The following is a 22598-nucleotide window of genomic DNA, read 5'->3' as shown; positions in this document are numbered from 1 at the left end:
TTGTACCATGCCGTTTGATTGGCTTATTTTCTTCAGACCACAGCAATCAGAACACACATAAGAAATACTTCCGGTGGCAGAGTTTCACGTGGTGGAAGACTTTTCATGTTGTGAGGCGAAATAAGAAACCAAGTGTTTTCAAAATGAAATTTTCATATAAGGTAAGGAACGAAAGATTTCCGAATGTATCTTAAGGCCGAGTCTAATGGACATTTTTTTTGAAAATCAGATTTGGGTGAAGTCCTATTTTAGCATCCTAAATTCAGGAACCTATTTTGCCCGCAATTTTTGTGCATGTGCGAAACGATATTACCAACAGTAGATGTTGCAACCCATTTAGTATTCTAAATTCCAGAGCTTATTAAGTTATACAAACGTTAGTTTTCATCATAGGGTTTCCCATCGAGAGCCCTCCAACATCCACCAGAGTGAGATTCCAGCTTTATAGTCAGCACCCGGACAGGATCCCACTTTCTAGTATCCTGAGTAAGCTTAGATAGGTTACCCCAGTCTTAAAACAGCTGCACATTATCTTGGACCATCAATGGTACAGTTGCATTCTTCCAGTTTGAGAGTCAGTAGCATTCATTGATGCTACATCTTAAGAAGCAATATGAAGATGAATAATTGATTGTGCTCAAACTCATCTAGATATTTCTTGACTTATGAACTGACAAGCAGTGCACACTCAGTGTTCGAAAAATGGATATGCAGAGACTCTTATTCTTCCCCACTTCAAGCTGGCAAAAGGCCTTATCAGGCCAACACGCCTTAATATTGATGTGATGAAATGCACTCCAGTCTACTGTGGCAACAATTTGATAAGTCTGTGTTCAGGCAAACCTTATCCAAAAAAGTAAAAAAGCATTTGAGTTTGAACATGTAATGTATACATTTACAACAGCTATAAAGAAATTAAGAATGCAGTTACTGGATTACTGTACTATACTAGTGACAACTCTTGATCTAGCATCATGTTTTTTGTTTTTAGGTTTTTTCTTTTTCATAATTTTTCTTTTGACTGAGTGTGAGAGCCTGTGGTGACTTTGAAGAAATTGTTTCAAGGTGCATGCATTTAAGAACATGCATTTAAATTTTAAGCAAATGCTCATTACTTTGCTGCACACACACACACACACACACACACACACACACACACACTGTGTGTGACACACAGAGTTGTTTCTCTTAATCAGCTGTAATGGAATTTGGAGTAATAATGTAATATATATTACAATTACAGGTTGAAGTACTGACATAGATGATAGAATATGCTTTGACTTAATTTCATTTGAAATTTGAATAAGACAATCAGCATTAATAGAATTAGAAATGTAATGATTTTTTTTTTAATGATATCAGTTTGCTACACATTTGGCTGTTTTTAGATTTTCTTTATTTCAATACAATAAAGTTTACTGACTACTGTTTAGTGATATGGATATGTAATGATAAATAGATATGAAATGTTTTTAGTTATACATGTACGCATACTGTTCTCTTTCTGTGTTTTGGGCACATTGATTTCATTCATTCGTTGACAGATTGATTGATTGATTTGTTCATTGAGTGACTGATCAAATCTAATGTTAGTGACATGGTCAGAAATCGACTTATTGACTGACTGATGAGTGGACAGATTTGACTGACAAAGGGATTGATAATTTGATTGATTGATTAACTGGATGGTGAGTTGATGGGTTGTTTACTTGTTACGTCTGTGCAGTTTTCCAATCTTCTTGGAGCTGTTTATCGCAAGGGTAACATTGAATTCTTGCCCGATGGGCTTAAAGTTGTCTCTCCAGTGGGAAACCGGGTCAGTGTGTTTGACCTGAAAAAGTAAGTAGCATGATTGTCTTGTAAACTTGTCTGCTGTAGTTGTATTATCTAGAGTTTTTTGTTGTTGTTGTTTTTGAACTAAAATTCTACTATCATAATTATGATTTATAGGACATTATCTGTGCTAGCACTTTTTGAGTTTTTCAAACAGTATTTCTGTGAATGTAACATAATTGTGATGATGATCAAACTATGAATAAAAGAAAAGTTGACAAGACTCTGGCACTCATCTACAGTTAGGCAGCCAGATTTCTGTTCCATATTTTCAAAGTCATACTTCTGTTAACTTTACTGAGCTGTTGTGAAACTGTTGAAGCAAATTGCAAATTCGCTGTTAAGAGGAATGAAGCAAGATTTATAACCTTTATATAAACGATGTTCAAAATACATGAACAGTTCTTTGAATACAGAATAGTTATCTGGATATGGTTTCTCTTACTCAGTTACTGTTAGTTTTACACTTACACTTACAGCTCCCCCTCCACTCCCGCCCCATTTTTTTTGTTTTGCTTGCTAGCTTTTATTGATGATACAATAAGTGATTGATAATTGTGTCAGTATCTATCAATACCTTTTTTTTTTCAAAGTCATCAAATTAGAAATTGATTTTGTTTAATTTTTTTTTTTAATTGATAATTATTTTGCAAATATTGGAAAGAAGGAAAACACACGCACACACACACACACACACAGTGGAGAGAAAAGCCTGAATACAATTGACTACAGATGTTAAAAGTGCTGACATTTTCACAATGATTCCATTTTCATTAAAAGCACACACAAATGGAAAGTAATCTGATAAACCGGTATTGCATATGGAAAAAAGATATGAAAAAAAAAACCACCCACCACATACTAGGATCATGCTAGTAAACTGAAAATTGTTGAGCATTTTCCACCAAAAATTGTGTGTCTGTTACTTGTTCAGTTCTTGGTTACATTTAAGTATTGCATAATTACCCTACGCTCACATTTGTCCTGTACCCTTCAAACATCATAACATCAACATTAATAAAGTATGAAGTGTGAGCACACGACGCATAACTCATAAGCTGCATACATTATGATTATGGCATCAGACTGAACTGGCAGCATTGGTGGTGTAGTTTATTGTCAGTGTGTTAGACATATGCAAATAATTAATTACATGGCAGCATTCAAGCACTGTTATATATACTGTTGATTTTTATATCAATATTTATGAGTTGTAAAAAAATTGTAATTTTTTATAAATTCTTTTTAGATAAAATATGATGTATGTGTGTGTGTGTATATATATATATATGTATATATATATATATATATATATATATATATATTTTTTTTTTTTTTTTTTTTTTTTTTTTTTTTTTTGCATTAACAGTTTATATGCTGAAAAGAACAGGGGAGAGATGTTCAGGTAGTCTGTTAGAGCACTGGTCCTGGCCAGTGTACAAATCTGCATAACTCAGTAACCTTTACCATCAGTGAACAAGAATGAACATGAAGAAAAGAAGTACTGTTACTCTTGGTAAGACAAAGGAACGTAATGCAAAGAGTGAAAGAGTACTGAAACCATTGCTTCTTGTGCAATCTATCAGCATAACCACTATATGTGTGTATGACTGAGAGTGTATGTACAGTTCATTGTTAATGATGTGCATGACTTGTGTTGCTCATGAATGTGCCTAAATGTGTGTTAAACAGCAGCAAATCTGAGACCCTGCCAATAGAAGGTCACCTGAATTTCACAGCTGTGGCTATCTCACCTGATGGCTGCCTGGCCATTCTCGTTAATGAAGGTAAGTCACATGGTCAAAGCACTGATTCTTAGAGTGTCAGGGTTTGTTAACTCCAATGTTTTGTACTTTTTGGCATGTGCCATTTTGGGTGTTTTTATTTCGATATTTACTTTGTTGTCCACATTAAGTTGTCAAGAAAAATCAAGTGTGTCAGCAGTATGATACTTTTTTTTTTTTATGATGATGGAGTCTCCCGTCCGACGGATGAATAGGCAGGCAGGCTTATCTGTTGGTGTGTGTCCTCATATGGGAGAAGAGGCCGATTCTGGATGTGCAGCACTTCCCACAGGTGTTGCAAGGGAAAACATCTACAGAAGTTGAGCCCTGCTTCCTTCGCTCACGCTTCTCCTTAATGGCCAGCGTTCTCTTGTTTTCAAACGTTTTTATGCCGCTGGAGTACAGCATCCTCCAGCGAGAGCGGTCAAGGGCATCAGTTTCCCAGGAAGCATTGTCTATGTCACAGGATTTGAGGTTTGTCTTCAAGGTGTCCTTGAAGCACTTGCAGGGTCTTCCAAGTTCACGGTGGCCTTCCTTCATCTGGCCATACAAAAGCATCTTCGGGATCCTGCGGTCTGTTTTTTAATAGAGCTGTTGAAAAGGGAATAGACAAGTAGGAGGTTGTGATAGACACTGAGGGCCTGTGCCAGACAAAGAATTAAAACACAGATGAAAGCATGTTTTCAGTTTTTTTCATTTGAAAGGTAGTGTTTGGCGAGAGCAGAGGAGAGATATGATCTGGCTTGGGCTGCTTGAAGGTGAGGTGATGTGTGATTTTATATCATGTGCCATCTGTAAAACTAGAACTAAGGGTACATGAAGGCGGACATACAAACCAGGAAATTACAAAAACTTGAATATAACAAAGGTGCAGAAAAGTTTTGTGGCAAATGCAATGAGGAAATGACGAACATAACTGTCATAAGCGATTCTTTGAAGGTCCATATTATATTATATGATGGATATTTGAACAAGAATTGAAAGGAAAGAGTTCACTTAACATCAAGACAGCATGTATAGATGTGGAGAGTGTAAACTGTAATGTCACATATATTTGCAGGTATCATTGGGCAACTTTAGTGCATTTTTTACAAAAAACAAAACAACAAAAAAGTAAAGTACTGTCATTTCAAAGAATGCTTATCCTTTCTCTATCAAATCAGAGACAAAAGAACCGAAGAATCCACTGATTGAGCCTATTGCACTCTTTTTTTTTTTTTTTTTTTTCAAGTGTCAGCTTTGTTTCAGAATCTGTTGAATGAGCTCAAAGCAAGGAGTAATATTGAAACAGATGCTGTTTTATTAGATTTGGATTTTACACTTTTTCTCCCACCAAATTTTCATACAAAGTGAAACCAGTGCATTTTCACAGTGCTTTTTTTACTTATGGCTTGAGCAGAGACTAACTAGAATCTCTGTGGAATGAGAGGTTATTTAGATTTCTAAGTTGTGCTGGACAGACTCAGTTTTGAATTTTCGAATTTATTTATTTATTTATTATTTTTTGGTCTTTTTTTCACATGTCACTTTATGTAATCAGATTTGACTTCATTTTCAGTACAGTGTTTGATCATTTGAAGGATTTGCCATCTTTTGTTTTATGTTTCAGAGGGTGAAGCATTGTTATGCAGTCTAATAAGTAGAAGTGTCATTGGCACATACCACTTCCACAACAAAGTGAACCATGTCAGCTTCAGTCCTGATGGAAAGTAAGTGGTGATGATTGTGTCTCTCGTGTCATGGGGAAGTGTTTTATTCTTCATCGTCGTCTTCTTGTTTGCAAGATAAATGAGTTTTCAGACTTTTCTTATTCAGAACCAATGCCAGGTACTTGTGGCTACTCCTTGCATTATTATGCATCTGCACAGTCACTTAGGTCCATTTCTAAGTGTCTTCGTATCCATCTGTTTTTTGTTGTCTTTTTGAGGTTGAGTGAGATTTTCCCTTGCTAATATTTGGCAACAAATACATCTTTGGGTATAAAAGTGGAAATTTCACCTGTCAGTGTCAGTTTTTCTTTTATTTATTTTTTGAATTGTTTTTCAAGTCTGTATTCTTTGGAAAACATTGGTGGTTCCAAATCTCCGTCACTTATTTTCCTGTGAATAACATTAACAAACAATGACCTAACAATGAATGAACAAAAAAACCCATGAAGCAGTTGGATGCTGAAGAGAAACACAAGTAAAGGGATGCAATCCATACCTTCCTGAGGAAATGAGGTGCTTCAGTTTTATGAATATAGTTGTATTATACACTAAACAATGAATCAAAGACATCAGTTTGCAGTGCTACAGTAATTTCTTTTTAAAGTGTTTTGTGATATGTTCAGAAATAATTTGCAACACTTTTTATGAACATTATTTCCTGAAACAGACACACAACCAAGGGAAGAACCCTTTTTGTTTTTTTAATGCAAAATTAAAAACTGAAATTAACTGTTGCCTTCTTCTTTGTTCATGGGCCGCTACTGCCATGTTCACTCTATGTATGAGTGGGCTTTTACATGCATGACTGTTTTGTACCCCCATCATGTTGGCAGCCACACTCTGTTTTCGGGGGTGTGCATGTGCTGGGTATGTCCTGGTTTCCATATTCCACCAAATGCCGACATGGATTATGAAATCTTTAACATGCGTATTTGATCTTATTCACGCTTATACACACGAAGGGGGTTTCAGGCACTAGCAGGTCTGCACATATGTTAACTTGGGAGATTAAAAAAAAAAAACAAAAAAACTCCACCCTTTACCCACCAGGCGCCATGACCGTTTTTTTGTTTTTTTTTGTTGTTGTTGTTTTTTATCCGGGACCCCCAGATTGAAAGTCCAGCACTTTACCACTCAGCTGATGTGCCCATCACTGTTGCCTTTTTAGAACTTGTGATAGTTAAATAGTGAGTGTGGTGGTACTTGTGAAAGTCATCCAGTTGGTCAGATTTACATGTCTTTAATGTGTCATTGCAGGAAGTTTGTGGTGACAAGAGACACAGTGGTGCTTATGTTCCATGCCCCAGGGAAATCCAGAGTCTTCAACCCTTTCCTTCTCAATCGTACATTTTATGGAGCCTTTGATGAAACCACTTGTGTTGACTGGTCATCAGATTCTAAGTAAGTTAAGTTAGGAAAGATTCTCTTTTCTTTCATTTTTTGGGAGGGGGTGGGGGAGTTTTTTGTTCATTTGTTTTGATGTTGTTGGTTTTTGTTGTTTTCTTGCTGTTGATGTGAACAAAGAGAGGAAAAAATGCAGGTGTTGTGATAAAAAAGAAATGATAGTTTGTTGAAGTCATTTCTGATTCTGACATGAGGCATTTGTTTTAATGATGTGTTTGAGAGTGTGTTCTGTGACATTTGTTTTAACTCAATCCGGACGAATAGTTCTCTCCTTTGCTTTTCCCTACAGACGACCCATTGGTTAGGGTTAGGAAAAAAATATAAAAAAATACAAAACATTAAGTAACTGAAAGAAACTCACTGTACTTGACCTACTGACCCCTCTCCTCACGTCATGTGAACACCCACCCCCCTCCCTCTTCACTGCTCTCAGAAGCTGAATCACATTCAGTACCTACTTGCCAGTAGCTTTCTTTACTGCAGATACTTTATTCAACGTCTTCATCATCCTCGTCGATGTCGAAACCTTCAGTTTGAAGCATTTCAGTCACTTCAGCAATGGTAAAAGCCGCTGTCGTGATCTAGTTTGCTCCAAAAATTTCCACTTGTATCACCTGCGACGCCATTTTCAATACGTAATGCAGATTAGCTTGTCATGTGGGGTCCTGAACTCACTGGCTCACTGTGGAGTGTGTTGTTACGGAATCTCATGAAGAAACTTTCCATTCGACCCTTGACACATTCTCAAAGCCCAGTGTAGCTGTGATTGTTATGCTACCCCATGAGGAAAATGTGGAAAAAATTTTAATTGTCGAAACCACTATAGCGTTCCGTTGTCCAGAACGCTACCTTATGTCAGGAACGCTATAACGTTCCATCATCCGGAGTGAGTTAATGATGTGTTACAGAGTGTGTTCTGTGTCATTTGGTTCAATGTGTGTGTGTTCTGTCTAATTTGGTTTAATGATGTGTTTCAGAGCGTGTTCTGTGTCATTTGGTTTAATGTGTGTTGTGTGTTCTGTCTAATCTGGTTTAATGATGTGTTTCAGAGTGATAGTGGTGGGGTCCAAGGACATGAACACGCGAGTGTTTGCCGTCACGCCCTGTGAGAATCTGGTGGTGCACTCCATGGGTGGGCACACAGATGCCGTCGTTGGTGCTTTCTTTGAACACAACTCCATGACTGTATCCTTCATTTGGTGTTTGGTTTGATAATGTTAATTGATAGATTAGTAGTAATATATTATTTTCATATACTGCTGTGAACCAAGCTGAAGCAATCTCTAAGCCCTTTACAAATTCGGTACTTAAAATACAAAAATGAATGAATTGTAGATGGCAGTTTGGAATCTAAAAGTTGAGACGTTTTGGCAATTCTTTTACTTTTCTGTTTCGTTTTTGGCTTGATTTTTGTGTGTTTTTGTTTTGTAGTTGATGTATGTTAGTTGCTTGCATTTGTATCCCCCTTTTTTTTTCTTTTTTTCAATCTGAAATCTAATTTGGCTTCAGTAAATATAATTTTCTTTGTTTTGGCTGAGTATGCTGGCGTATACATACCATTATGATCTAAATGTTAATGGATTCTGCAAAAGTGAAAATATTGTGGAAAGCAACAGTTTCCATGTCAGAAAAGACACATGGGCGTCAAACTCACCTTGTTTGATAAATATACTGCTGACACCAGAATTTCCCATCACCAGGAAGATTGAATTCCTTAACTGGTTCTCAGGTGTACAGCGCTAGTAAACGAGGCCACCTGTGTGTGTGGGAGTGCAACCAGAACACGGGGGACCTGGTGCCCAAAAAGAGCAAGGAGGAGAAGAGGATGGAGAGAGAGGAGGACGAAGAGGATGAGGAGAGAAGAGCTGTGGAAGACGACCACGGTAGAGAGAATTAGATAAGAAAGTTGACAGGTCAAAAGTAACTTGATAGGTCATAGAAAGGTCATAGGTAGGTCATAGAAAGGTCACAGGCTGCAGAAAGTTGCTGAATGCAAATATGAATTGTTGAACAGCGTACGGTCCAGAGCAAAGCATTGCAGTGCCAATTCATGTTCTGTTGCGTCAGTCAAGGATATAGGAGAACTTAATAATCTGATTTAAGTTTGTGTTTTAATATACCATTTTTTCCTAAATTAAATGTTACCCTGCAGGACATACTAATATTTTCTCCCAGTTTCTGAACTGATTGTTTGTTGTTCACTAGTTGGATACCTAAGAAAGATGTGCAGCAGCACATCTGTTGACCTAACCTCTGACCCATCTCCCAGTGATGATAGTCCATGCTTTTTGGAGTCATGTGGATTCCACACCTCAGATGTTGCCATGACAACAGTGGTGATGTGGTGCATGGGGCCATCTGAGGGAAGACATATAGAACTGTGTGGAGTGTTCAGCTGAATACAGAGAATACTGTTTTATATGTGGGCATTTCACTGCATTTTGTAGGGGAAAACTGAGTGATTGTACTGATACTCCACATTGTGAAAAGATCTGTCATTTCTTCTGGACAAAAAAGGAAAGTTTGCAGAATGTATGTATGCTGCAAAGAGTCAAACTTTTGGGTTATAACATTACTGGACTTTATTCAAGTGGATTGCAGACATGTCAGATGCTTGGAATGTATTTCAATGCTCTGTTATTTGTTGTTTTTTTATATAAAGTCTGATTAGTCTCTGTTACATGTTCTGCAGCTGTATGACTGTTCAGACAAGAAAGTGTTTTAGTTTAGGCCATTTAGCCTTAACTGCACTGACCCAGATTTAGTGTTTGTCTTTTTCTTTTTTTCTTTTTTCTTTTTTGTAAGTTTTTGGACAGAAAAAAGCTATATCATCTTTGATATTATATATATATATATTCTGACCTTATGTTTTTTTGGTGTTGTTTTTAACCTGGTTGCAGACATATAATGAAAATCTGATTTTCGTTTGTAATTGTATGTGTGGGATACATATTACTGAAAACCAGGTTCTTACAAAATGTTGAGACATTTGCTTCCAGTTTTTGATTTTACTGGCTATCATTCAGGGCTATGTCTATACTACTATATAATGATACAGTCATTCAGATGAGGTGATAAACTGAGGTCCTGTGTGCAGCATGTACTTAGTGCACATAAAAGGACCCACAGCAAAGCAACAACAGGGCTGTCCTTAGCAAAATTCTGTTAAAAAAAAAAGAGAGAGAGAGAGAGAAGAAAATCCACATTGATTATAAAACAAATAGAATTGCAGACAGAAAAAGGGGGGGAGAAAAGTGTTGCTGCACTGTGGCAATGTGTTCTCCTTGGAGAGAGCAGCCTGAATTTCATACAGAGCAATGTGTTGCGACCAAAAACAGTACAACACAGTACAAATTACAATACGACACTGTCCAAGAAGAGTGCCGTGACAGAGCTGTGGGCTGTGACCCTCTGACCCGTCTCCCAGTGATGATAGTCCATGCTTTTGGGAGTCATGTGGATTCCACACCTCAGATGTTGCCATGACAACAGTGGTGATGTGGTGCATGGGGCCATCTGAGGGAAGACATTAAGGACAATCTGGGTGTAGTGTTCAGCTGAGTGCATGCATGTGGAGTGATGGCCTAGAGGTAACGCGTCCGCCTAGGAAGCGAGAGAATCTGAGCGCACTGGTTTGAATCACGGCTCAGCTGCCAATATTTTCTCCCTCTCCGCTAGACCTTGAGTGGTGGTCTGGACGCTAGTCATTCAGATGAGACGATAAACCGAGGTCCCATCTGGGATAGGAAAAACAAATAAAAACTTCACGCTGGAAAAATTTTTTAAAAATTTGTGGCTCTGTAGTATAGCGATGCGCTCTCCCTGGGGAGAGCAGCCCTAATTTCAAACAGAGAAATCTGTTGTGATAATAAGAAATACAAATACAAATATTTGGTGCATGTTTCACATTTTACATGGAGAACGGTTCATGTCAGTTATGATCACATTCAGAGATCTGTCATTTTTAAAAGATTCATTCTGTTAGAGAAGAAATGCAAGAGGAACGTGTGTGTGTGTTAAGAAGAGCAAACATTACACCAAATAATTATGTCATGCCCTTCTGTTTTACCACTGTACCCTTACAGGTAGGTATTCCCATTGTCGATGGGAGTGCGATGGGCAATAGCTATCAGTGCTGCTTTGTTCTTTGCCAGTATGGTCTTTTGTGATGTATGTTTTACGGATGTTATTACTAATCAGTGGGGTTTTTTTGTTTGTTTTGTTGCGTTTGTTTTTTTTTACGGAGGGGGGGGGGGGGGGGGTTAGGTGATAAACAGAGTGGACTGGCTGGTGCTTTCAGCATGGTGCAGTCGAATTTCAGCGTCGTAAATTAGTATATCCTTCTTTTCTTTCTCTTTCTCTGCATTCATAGGCTGCTACTCCTTTGTTCATTCACAGAGATCTACCAGAGGGCTTTTAGTTACATGTATGACCGTCTTTACCTAGTCATATAATTAGTCTTTCTCCGTCTTCAAGTATGTGCGTGCTGGGTATGTTTGTTACCATATCCCAACAAACACTGGTATGCATTACAGTATTTTTTATGTGTGTCTTTTAAAGTTTTACATCTTTTATACACTTGAAGGGTATTAAGGTAGTAACAGGTCTGCACCTGATGTTATGTTGACGGAGGAGATCACAAAGATCTCCACCCTTAGTCCACCATGCACCAAACCTGGGTTGAACCATTTTGCCATTGCCCCTGTCGCCAGTATCACTGATAACAGTGATTATGATTTAAGTTTTGTGTTCTACTTTAAGTGCAGTTTGTCTTGGTTTGCTTATTGTAACCTTCACTGCTCGTTTATGATGTTTTGATTTTAACAAGCTTTCAGCCAAGTGATTAAATGGGTTGTAATTAAGATAAATTTTGGGTATGGTGGTGTTTCAGATCTGTTTTAAAGGGGTGGTGTATTGATTTCAGAGCCTGACGAGGAAAGTGGTGTGGTGAGGGTGCGCTACAAGAAGTTGAAGAGGTGAGTCATCGTTATCCAAGGTTTTCATGGGTATTGGCTGTATTCACACATTTAGGGATGCCATAGTTTTTAGTCTGTGAAACAGAAGTCTTTCATTTCTGATTTCAGCACACATTTTGTTTTTCTTTTTTATTGAGATGGGGTTGTTTTTCTTTATTTTTATTTTGGCCCTGATTTCAGTTGTTGTTTTTTAACAAGTGCCAATATTTTAAGCATGCAGTCAAAAATGAGAAAATAGTTATAGGACAAGCCTTTCAAGTATGATTAGTTGAAGAATCTTCTCTTTGATAATCAGCTTGAGGACCTGTTTATTTAAAAACAAAAACAAAACCACCTATTTTAGTAGTACTGACAGTTAGTTTTTTCTTCATCTTATGCAGGTTCTTAGAATTGCTTATACTTCTTTCTGGAAAATTGTGTACTTTTATGCATGTATATGCTGAACAACATATTGTGTTTGTGTATGTTTGTTTTCAAAAGTGCACACAATATACAAGGTAAATGTGTTTGTAGTTTCAGAATTTTTATTGTCTTGTTGACAGCTGGTTGTAATGTTCATGTATTCTTATGTTTTGGGGGGTATTTTCATTATTGTCATCATAATGCTTCCATAATCCCCCAGAAAAGAAAAGATCTGAGCACATCACTCCTCTTTTGCAACATCTCCACTGGCTCCCTGTCTCACACCGAATAAAGTACAAGATCAGCACTCTATGTTATAGATGCATTCACAAAACTGCCCCTTCCTATCTCTGCGGCTGCCTTCACCTCTACACTCCATCTTGCTCACTACGATCGGCCTCGGATCCACTCTGTTTACGCATACCCAGATTCAAACACCCGACTGTTGGCCGCCGTTCTTTCTCTGTTTCTGGACCTTGCGATTGGAATGAACTTCCTTTTTCGCTTCGTCAAGTCTCCACATTCAGCTCTTTCAAGTCTGGCCTTAAAATCCACCTCTTCCCAAAATAGCCTCCCTTGCCTGCCCTTCCTTGTCTTTAGTTTCTACAGTATTAGAGTTATGCATGCGTGTGAATGACTGGTGCGAAAGCGCTTTGATTTGTCTCTGCACAAGATTCAGCGCTATATAAATACCATTAATATTATTATTAGATTCAAAGGGGCACTACATAATGGAACATCATACCCTAAACCTCCATCTCTGTCTTGTGTGCTGGTGCCTGGGTTTGAGCACAGCTCCTTCCGCTCCGCTCAGTGATTGTCATCATACTTACCATCAAATGACATATATACAAATTGTTAATTGCAGAGTACCCATATTGTGAATGGCATAGTATTTTCTCCCCCTCCACTAGACCTTGAGTGGTGGTCTGGCCGTTAGTCATTTTGATGAGACGATAAACAGAGGTCCTGTGTGCAGCATGTATCTAGCGTATTTTAAAGAACCCATGGCAACAAAAGGGCTGTGCCTGGCAAAATTCTGTTGAAAAATCCACTTGGATAGGAAAACAAAATAGCAGGCAGAAAAAAATAACAAAAAATGGGTGTCGCTCTCGAGTGTAGCGACGCACTCTCCCTGGGGAGAGAGCAGCCCGTATTTCACATTGAGAAATCTGTTGTGACAAAAAGGGTAATACAGTACAATGCAATACAAGTACCCATACCAGAGCGTTGCCCAGGGGATTGATGATAAGTGATGGGAACCGGTGATTCCTGACAGGCACGTCTTCAAGGGGGCCAAGGGCACAGACAGCGTGGCCCCAGAGCTGAAGTCCTGCGCCTTCCACAAACCCTCCCACATCCTGGTCTCTGGATTCGCAAACGGAACCTTCATGATCCACGAGATGCCAGACTTCAACCTCATCCATTCCCTTACGTGAGTCTTTGGCCTGCCCCTGGTGGCTGATGAGTGTGTGTGTGGTGTGTGTTTGTGTGGTGTGTGTGTGTGTCACTGTGTGTGTGCATGTGTGTGTGTGGTGTGTGTGTGTGTTTGTGTGTGTGTGTGTGTCACTGTGTGTGTGCATGTGTGTGTGTGTCACTGTGTGTGTGTCACTGTGTGTGTGTCACTGTGTGTGTGTCACTGTGTGTGTGTGTGTGCATGATTGAAGCCTGACGGAATGATACAGGGAGCACATGATGAGTGCCCGGAGGCAGCTGTCATTTGGCTCTACCCATGTAGGCAGCCTGCTGTTCAGATGACTGTAAAGCTCTAAGAGTTTGGTCTCTGACTGAAGATAGGAACTATACAAGTATCAATAATCATAATGATAGTAATAATCAGTATTTATTTTTGGACCCCTTGTTATTGATCTTTGTTCATCTTCGAGTTTTAGTCTTTTTTTCTTTATGCATATAAACATATCTTTTATCAGCAACACATTGGAGGCCAATTCCACAAGATTTGAGTTCTCCTGGTTTTTATTGAGCATATAAACATGGAATTCATCGTTGATGATTATGCTCACACACACACACACACACACACACACACACACACACATATCATCACACATACACATGCAGTTACACTCATGTAAGCACTCTCCAGCATTTAGTTATTTTGTTTTCTGGTTTTAGTATGTTACTTATTGTTCATGTGTATTGTATGCCTCACGTTATAAGATGTATTATACTAACAACTATAGTAGGATACCCATGGAACCCCCATGGCCTGAAATAAGAGGGAAGGGTACTTGCCCTACCACCTTTGTGCTTTTGACCTTGTTTCAAAATGTTTGTGTACTTGTACATTGACTGATAATTGTGTGTATATTGTCCTTGTTTGGTGCTTGAGTACAGCGTGATAACGTCCTGTTATATCTTTATTTGGACACACACATTAACCATGTGACAGTAGCCAAATACATTGTTTGAAAAACAAACATCAACATATTTAGAAAACAAAATGATGTCTTCAACAAGTTTTATAGAGCTTCAAGATTATGCACTATAGCAAGATGTCTCAATAAATAAATAAAATATATGGCTTCACAGAAACTTGTAAAGTAAACATCAACATGTTTGGAAAACAAAATGATGTGTTGAACAAGATGGTCAAAAGAGGGCGCTAGCCAGCGGGACAAAGGGAAGGTTACCTACTTCTGGGAGGTTATCGGCCGTAGTTGTTTTTGTTTTCTCCGCATAGGCGGATAGTAGTTTGCACAGGACAGGAATGTCAGACCCCTGCTGGAGTCTGCACTAGTTGGGTCACGGTAAGTATGTTATTTAAACGTAATTTTAGATAGAAAATTTCCTTTACAAGCTTTAAATGTGGCTTCACAGAAAGTTGTGAAGCAAACATTAACATATATATGGGGAAAATGTCTTCATCAAGCTTTATGCATGGTTTTATAGAAATGGTGAAGCAAGTATCAACATGTTCAGAAAACTGATGTCTTCACCATGCTTTCTTTGTGGCTTCTGATAAACTTGTGTAAACGAATGATGTCTTCACCAAGCTTTACATGTGGCTTCACGGAAACGTGTGAAGCAAACATGACCATGTTCAGGAAACAAATGATATCGTCAGCAAGCTTTACATACATGTTGCATCGCAGCATCACAGAGGAGGGAGGCCCACAGCAGTCTATCACATGATACAATACATTATAATACAATGCAGATGATGTCTTCAACAAGCTTTACATACATGTTGCATCACAGCATCGCAGAGGAGGGAGGCCCACAGCGGTCCATCACTTCGGTGGCCGTCAACAGTGTGGGCGACCTGATCGCGCTGGGCTGTGCGGAGCTGGGTCAGCTGTTGGTGTGGGAGTGGCAGAGTCAGCAGCAGGTGCTCAAACAGCAGGCACACTTCAACCAGACCGCCTGCCTCGCCTACTCTCCCAACGGACAGAACCTGGCCTCTGGTGGAGATGACGGCAAGGTGTGTGTGTGTGTGTGGAGTGTGAGTGTAGTGTGGTATGTGTGTGTAGTGTGTGAGTGTACTGTGGTGTGTGTGTGGAGTGTGTGAGTGTAGTGTGGTGTGTGTATGGAGTGTGTGTGTGTTTAGTGTGTGAGTGGAGTGTGATGTGTGTGGAGTGTGTGTGTCGTGTGTGAGTGTAATGTGTGTGGAGTGTGTGTGTGTGTGTGCAGTGTGAGTGTGTGTGTGTTGTGTGTGTGTAAAATGGATGGAGATGATGGCAAGGTGGGTGTGTGGAGTGTGTACTGTGTGTGTGTGTGAGATGACGGCAAGGTGGGTGTGTGGAGTGTGTAGTGTGTGTGTGTGTGAGAGAGAGAGAGAGATGATGGCAAGGTGTGTGGTGTGTGTGTGATGGGGGAGATGACAGCAAGGTGGGTAGTATGTGTGTGTGTGTGTGATGGGGGAGATGACGGCAAGGTGTGTGGTGTGTGTGTGTGATGGGGGAGATGACGGCAAGGTGGGTGGTGTGTGTGTGTGATGGGGGAGATGACGGCAAGGTGGGTGGTGTGTGTGTGATGGGGGAGATGATGGCAAGGTGTGTGGTGTGTGTGTGTGATGGGGGAGATGATGGCAAGGTGTGTGGTGTGTGTGTGATGGAGGTGATGACAGCAAGGTGGGTGGTGTGTGTGTGATGGAGGTGATGACAGCAAGGTGGGTGGTGTGTGTGTGATGGGGGAGATGATGGCAAGGTGGGTGGTGTGTGTGTGTGTGATGGGGGAGATGATGGCAAGGTGGGTGGTGTGTGTGTGTGTGATGGGGGAGATGATGGCAAGGTGGGTAGTGTGTGTGTGTGTGAAAGGGAGAGATGATGGCAAGGTGGGTGGTGTGTGTGTGAAAGGGAGAGATGATGGCAAGGTGGGTGGTGTGTGTGTGATGGGGGAGATGATGGCAAGGAGGGTGGTGTGTGTGTGTGATGGGGGAGATGATGGCAAGGTGGGTGGTGTGTGTGTGTGAAAGGGAGAGATGATGGCAAGGTGGGTATTGTGTGTGTGTGATGGGGGAGATAATGGCAAGGTGGGTGGTGTGTGTGTGATGGGGGAGATGATGGCAAGGTGGGTGGTGTGTGTGTGTGATGGGGGAGATGACAGCAAGGTGGGTGGTGTGTGTGTGTGATGGGGGAGATGATGGCAAGGTGGGTGGTGTGTGTGTGTGATGGGAGAGATGACGGCAAGGTGTGTGGTGTGTGTGTGTGATGGGGGAGATGATGGCAAGGTGGGTGGTGTGTGTGTGTGATGGGGGAGATGATGGTAAGGTGTGTGGTGTGTGTGTGTGATGGGGGAGATGATGGCAAGGTGGGTGGTGTGTGTGTGTGATGGAGGTGATGACAGCAAGGTGGGTGGTGTGTGTGTGTGATGGGGGAGATGACAGTAAGGTGGGTGGTGTGTGTGTGTGATGGGGGAGATGATGGCAAGGTGGGTGGTGTGTGTGTGTGTGATGGGGGAGATGACAGCAAGGTGGGTGGTGTGTGTGTGTGATGGGGGAGATGACAGTAAGGTGGGTGGTGTGTGTGTGTGATGGGGGAGATGATGGCAAGGTGGGTGGTGTGTGTGTGTGATGGGGGAGATGACAGCAAGGTGGGTGGTGTGTGTGTGTGATGGGGGAGATGACGGCAAGGTGTGTGGTGTGTGTGTGATGGGGGAGATGACAGCAAGGTGGGTGGTGTGTGTGTGTGATGGGAGAGATGACGGCAAGGTGGGTGGTGTGTGTGTGATGGGGGAGATGATGGCAAGGTGGGTGGTGTGTGTGTGATGGGGGAGATGATGGCAAGGTGGGTGGTGTGTGTGTGATGGGTGCAGTGGCCTAACTGTTAGATCCAGGATTCTTGCTCAAGTTTCCTTAGTTTGACCCTGGGTCTTAGCAGCACACCTGGTGAGTTAGACGTGGATATTTTTCCAATCTCCCAGGCCAGCTTATGTGAATACTTGGTTGTGCTTGAACTATCTTTGCATTCAGATATATATATATATATATTGACAGTGCAGATCATTGAACCATCTTCACTATATATACATTTGTTAAAGATCTTGTAATTAATATCAGCATTTGGTGAGCAACAAACAGGAACATAGCCAGCATGCACACCTCCGAAAATGGATTGTGGCTGCCTACATACTGGGGTCAAAAGAATTATGCACTTAAGAGCCCACTCATACATGTATACGAGGAGGAATTTTGTTTAATGTCCCATCACACATATTGGTGATTGAAGACATTTTGTTAAAGTATTTATGAATACATTTGAGTATTATCGGTTAGAAGGGGTGGGAGATGTGAATGAATGGAGGGTTGGGGAAACTGGGCAAATGAGGGTGAAATGAGGGTGATGTTTGAAAAAAAATTTCTAAATACAAATACAGGAAATTACTTAAAGGACTTCGTAAAAGAGAAGTCGTTAAACTGACAAGCAAAACAACTGATAATGAATGCAAAAAGTCAAAAACATCAACGTTCTCAGTCACTTGTGAAGACACACTTTCGTGTACATAAGGCTTCATCAAGCCACAGTCAAAAATTATATGTTTAATTGTCAGGTTACTAAAGCATATGCACTTGACATTAGAAGAATACTTGGTCCGTAATGAATTTAATAATAGTCTGAGAGCTAAAATCAGATGGTTATAATCCAAGCAAACATGTATACAAGTGAATGTGGGAGTTGCAACGCATGAATGCAGAAGTGGGTGTGGGTCTGTTTTTTGTTTTGGTGGTTTGGCTTTTGAATGTCAGTTGGAGAGTGTTCAGTTGAACACAGAGATTATGCTTGGCCTCTTTGTTGTTGCTTTGAGCACCATAATTTGATGTGGTGTGTGGTGTTGCTGCAGGTGAAAGTGTGGGACACGGCCAGTGGGTTCAGCTATGTCACCTTCGACCAGCACACAGGTAAAGTCACTGATGTCACCTTCATACAGAACGGCAAGGCCATTGTGTCGTCTTCCCTGGACGGGACGGTCCGTGCCTTTGATCTCACCAGGTAAGGCTTTGAGGTGTGCTGGAGAATGGTTGTTGGTGTTGTGTCTGAGGTCTGTCTTAATTTCATTTGAATCTAATGGGAGGTTAATGTGTTGAACTGGAAAAAAAAAAAATTTATTATAGTCTATGAACATGAACAGCAGAGGAGGTAACTGCTGTCCGGACTATTTGGGCTAGAATTCGATTAAAGAGAAGAGTGTCTTGCCCAAGGTACATCCCCACTCTCTCGCCATGTCTCAGCCAAGAGGGCTTTAGGACAGTCGGCTTTGGGATGGTTCCCTAAGGGCAACTAGCCTCCAAGGCTGCAGCACTAACAACCAGTGCAATTTTGCCTCCTAGTTTGAGAGTCATAGTCCTTCACAAAAGACTAAGCTGTAAGTGATTTCCCATTGCATCGGAGAAACCATTGATCATACAGCTCTCTATTGGCCCAACTGTAAACCCATGTCAGTCAGTGATATCAACTCATACATACTGGAAAAAAAACCCAACAGAAACATGAAATGAGAAAATGAACAGACATTCACATGTTAACAGTGTACTCTGTGTGCATGAGTTTGGCGTTTACGTGACTTTTTATCTTGTCAGATGTGATCCATATTGTTACAGTTTTCCATATTTACTTCGATAGATTAATACTTTGCAATACAAGATTTCAGATGTTTGTTGTTGTGTGTTGTATTTTAAACAGAAGTTTCAAATAGTGGCCTATTTCAGTTTCCTTCACATTGATATTTTCACTGTCATTCATTGTCTGATGTTGAGCTAAGTTTATTAGTGTATATAGAATATACAAGATGGAAGAAAATGACTACTTTTACTGATTTGATGAAATTCAAAAGGTGAATGAAGAGGAAACCAACGCCAACACCATGTCAGCTGTTTTGCATGACTGCTGCAATTAAAAAAAAATAAAATAAAAGAATAACAAGCACACATACATTGCTGTACAACAGTGTCAGTCGTGACGTGTGCATTTTTGGTGGTAACAATCTCCTGAACTATACAATACAGTACAGTACAGTACAGTACAATACAATACAATGCAATACAATACATCTTTATTCATCCATTCGAAAATTAAAGTGTGTATGCCCAGGTTTGTCACTCACCCTACACAATATCTCGGCCGACAGCCAAGTCTGACGCACTCACAACATGTCAAAGGTTGGACGAAAGGTTGTTTTTTTTTAAGAAAAAGCAACATGCAAAGCTAAATACACACAAGCAAGTAAAACAACACTGGCAGGTACATTTCCCACACATACACCCTGACCCAACTGTGTGCAGGTATCGTAACTTCAGGACGTTTGTGGCGCCACAGCATGTCCAGTTCAGCTGTGTGGCTGTGGACCCCACGGGGGAGGTGGTGTGTGCCGGCTGTCAGGACGTGTTTGAGATCTTCGTCTGGTCCATGAAAACCAACCGCCTCCTGGAGGTGAGGGGGGAGGGGGAGGAGGGCTGCTTTGTAGTGTCAGTCATCTTTGTCTTCCTCATTTTAGGAGGAAGGTGGCAGAATGGTTAAGACGCTCAGCTGCCAATACAGAGAGTCCGTGAGGGTGTGGGTTCGAATCCCGCTCTCGCCCTTTCTCCTAAGTTTGACTGGAAAATCAAACTGAGCGTCTAGTCTTTCGGATGAGACGATAAACCGAGGTCCCGTGTGCAGCACGCACTTCGCGCACTGAAAAAGAACCCATGGCAACGAGAGTGTTGTCCTCTGGCGAAATTACGTAAAATGAAATCCACCTTCATAGGTACACAAATATGTAAGCATGCACTCAAGGCCTGACTAAGCGCGTTGGGTTATGCTGCTGGTCAGGCATCTGCTCAACAGATGTGGTGTAGCGTGTATGGATTTGTCCGAACGCAGTGACGCCTCCTTGAGAAAGTGAAACTGAAACTGAAAACTGTCTTCCTCATCTTTATGGTTGTCGTCGTCATTTTCTTTTCTGCGGTTGGTGCTGTCTTCTTCATTACTCATCATTTTCTTTCTCTTCTCTTCTCTTTCTTTGTGTTTTACAGAGTACATCTTGTACGTGTTTGTTGTCTTGTGTGTGTGTGTGTGTGTGTGTGTGTGTGTTCTGTACATGTCTGTGCATCTGTGCAGTGCACTGTAGTTTAAAATTGTCTGCAGATCTTTTTGTCTTTTGTCTATAAGTTTAAATGTTCTTGATTTTTATAGACTGTGTATAAGTCAGGTGTGCATGATTGCGTATTTGTATATATTTATCTTTGCTTGGGAGTGTGTGTGTGCGTGTAAGTAAGAGATAGAGTGAGTGTGTGCGTATGTGTGTGCATGTGTGATCTATGCACATATATACATGCATAAGCATGCATGTGTTTGGGTATATATAGTGTGTGTGTACGTGTGCTCATCTAAAAGAATTAATTTTGCTCATTTTTGATAGTAATATATTCTCCTAAGCCCCAGTCATGTAGTAGTATTGTATTGGTGGATACAGATTTTGTTATCCACTTCTGTGTCTTCATGTGCTCTTATGTGGTGTTATGCACTGTTGTATACATACTGTTTCATGTGAGGCGCTTAGAGCCCATCTACAGGGAGTTGCACCATATAAGTACAATATGTTTTTATTATTATTCATGACCGCATTTCCTTCATGCAGGTGCTTGCAGACCACACAGGCCCTGTCAGCTGCCTTGCCTTCAGCAAAGGCACGGAGAAAACCATCTTGGCCAGTGGCTCATGGGATTGCTCCGTCAAACTGTGGGAGGTGTTTGAGAGCCGAGGGGCGAAGGAGACACTGCTGCAGAAATCAGAAGGTGAGGGTAATGAGTGAAACATGCAGAAAGGGTTTTCCCCAGGGCCGGGGTTGCAGGCAAGCTTAGAGGCCTAGGGGGTAATGCGTCCGCCTAGGAAGCAAGAGAATCTCAGCGCGCTGGTTCGAATCACGGCTCAGCCACCGATATTTTCTCCCCCTCCACTAGACCTTGAGTGGTGGTCTGGACGCTAGTCATTCGGATGAGACGATAAACTGAGGTCCCATGTGCAGCATGCACTTAGCGCACGTAAAAGAACCCACAACAACAAAAGGGTTGTTCCTGGCAAAATTCTGCAGAGAAATCCACTTCGATAGGAAAAACAAATAAAACTGCACGCAGGAAAAAATACAAAAAAATGGGTGGTGCTGTAGTGTAGTGACGTGCTCTCCCTGGGGAGAGCAGCCCGAATTTCATACAGAGAAATCTGTTGTGATAAAAAGAAATACAAAATACAAAAGAAAAAGGAAAAAAGCCATCTTTGCAGCACTAGTAAGTTTTATTGGTGTTAAAAGAGTTTTCCTAAGTCTTCTGTAATCATAGATTTAAGTGCATTTCTAATGCGAAGCAAACATAGCACTGTGAAGGTCATTCATGTAACCCTGCCTTGGTATTGTTGAAAGTGATGTGAATGAAAATAATTGTCAGCATTTAAGTGTGTGTGGGTTTTGTTTTGTTTCAGTTTGCTTTTTTTTCTTTCTTCTTTTTCCCATTCAAATTCTACTGCACAAAGTTTCCTGTTAGATTGAAATCTGGTTTTTTTTAGATACACACGATAGATAATTGACAGTTGCAGTGAGTTGTCATTTTAATGATGATGATAATGAACATTTGTATTGTGCTTACCCTGCAGCTGTAAGTGCCTTCAACAGTACACCTGTTGTAGATAAGAAACAGGAATATGATATAAAGATGACTAGAATCAAACTTGCTAACCATTTCAGAACATTGTAACATCACTCACAACTCACACACCTCTCTCAGCTCACTCCTGTAATACAATGTTAATATATAAAACTCACTAAAAATTATGATGCCCAGCTCTTTCGCTTCATAACATCACAACATTGCTGGGTTTTTTATGTGTGTGTTTTTTTTTTTATTATAGATATTTATCATCTGGAAACCAATCTGTCCACTGTTCTGGTCGTCATAATGGCTTCTTGGTTATAATATCTAGCATTGCGTCTTGCTGAAACGTGCTGCTATGTGTGTTTTCAGTGCTGGTGTTGGACTTTCATCATATTGGCTTCTCAGT

At 40.6% G+C, this 22598-nt stretch overlaps 1 protein-coding gene across 1 annotated transcript in view; it reads left to right on the top strand.

Moving 5' to 3' along the window:
• The first annotated feature begins 38 nt into the window (after nt 1-38).
• The window catches only part of LOC143283965 (periodic tryptophan protein 2 homolog), a 38439-nt gene continuing 15879 nt past the window's right edge, over nt 39-22598 (top strand). Inside the window, exons 1-13 of the mRNA XM_076590445.1 lie at nt 39-161; nt 1727-1839; nt 3526-3620; nt 5227-5326; nt 6584-6727; nt 7780-7915; nt 8460-8613; nt 11655-11706; nt 13388-13543; nt 15331-15553; nt 18412-18560; nt 19850-19997; nt 21187-21343. Coding sequence (XP_076446560.1) covers nt 144-161; nt 1727-1839; nt 3526-3620; nt 5227-5326; nt 6584-6727; nt 7780-7915; nt 8460-8613; nt 11655-11706; nt 13388-13543; nt 15331-15553; nt 18412-18560; nt 19850-19997; nt 21187-21343 — 1645 coding nt within the window. The 5' untranslated portion in view covers nt 39-143. The remainder of the gene's footprint in view (nt 162-1726; nt 1840-3525; nt 3621-5226; nt 5327-6583; nt 6728-7779; nt 7916-8459; nt 8614-11654; nt 11707-13387; nt 13544-15330; nt 15554-18411; nt 18561-19849; nt 19998-21186; nt 21344-22598) is intronic.

The sequence above is a fragment of the Babylonia areolata genome, chromosome 7, assembly GCF_041734735.1.
Source record: "Babylonia areolata isolate BAREFJ2019XMU chromosome 7, ASM4173473v1, whole genome shotgun sequence".
NCBI classification, from domain to species: Eukaryota; Metazoa; Mollusca; class Gastropoda; order Neogastropoda; family Buccinidae; genus Babylonia; species Babylonia areolata.
This window is presented reverse-complemented; position numbering and strand designations above follow the sequence as displayed.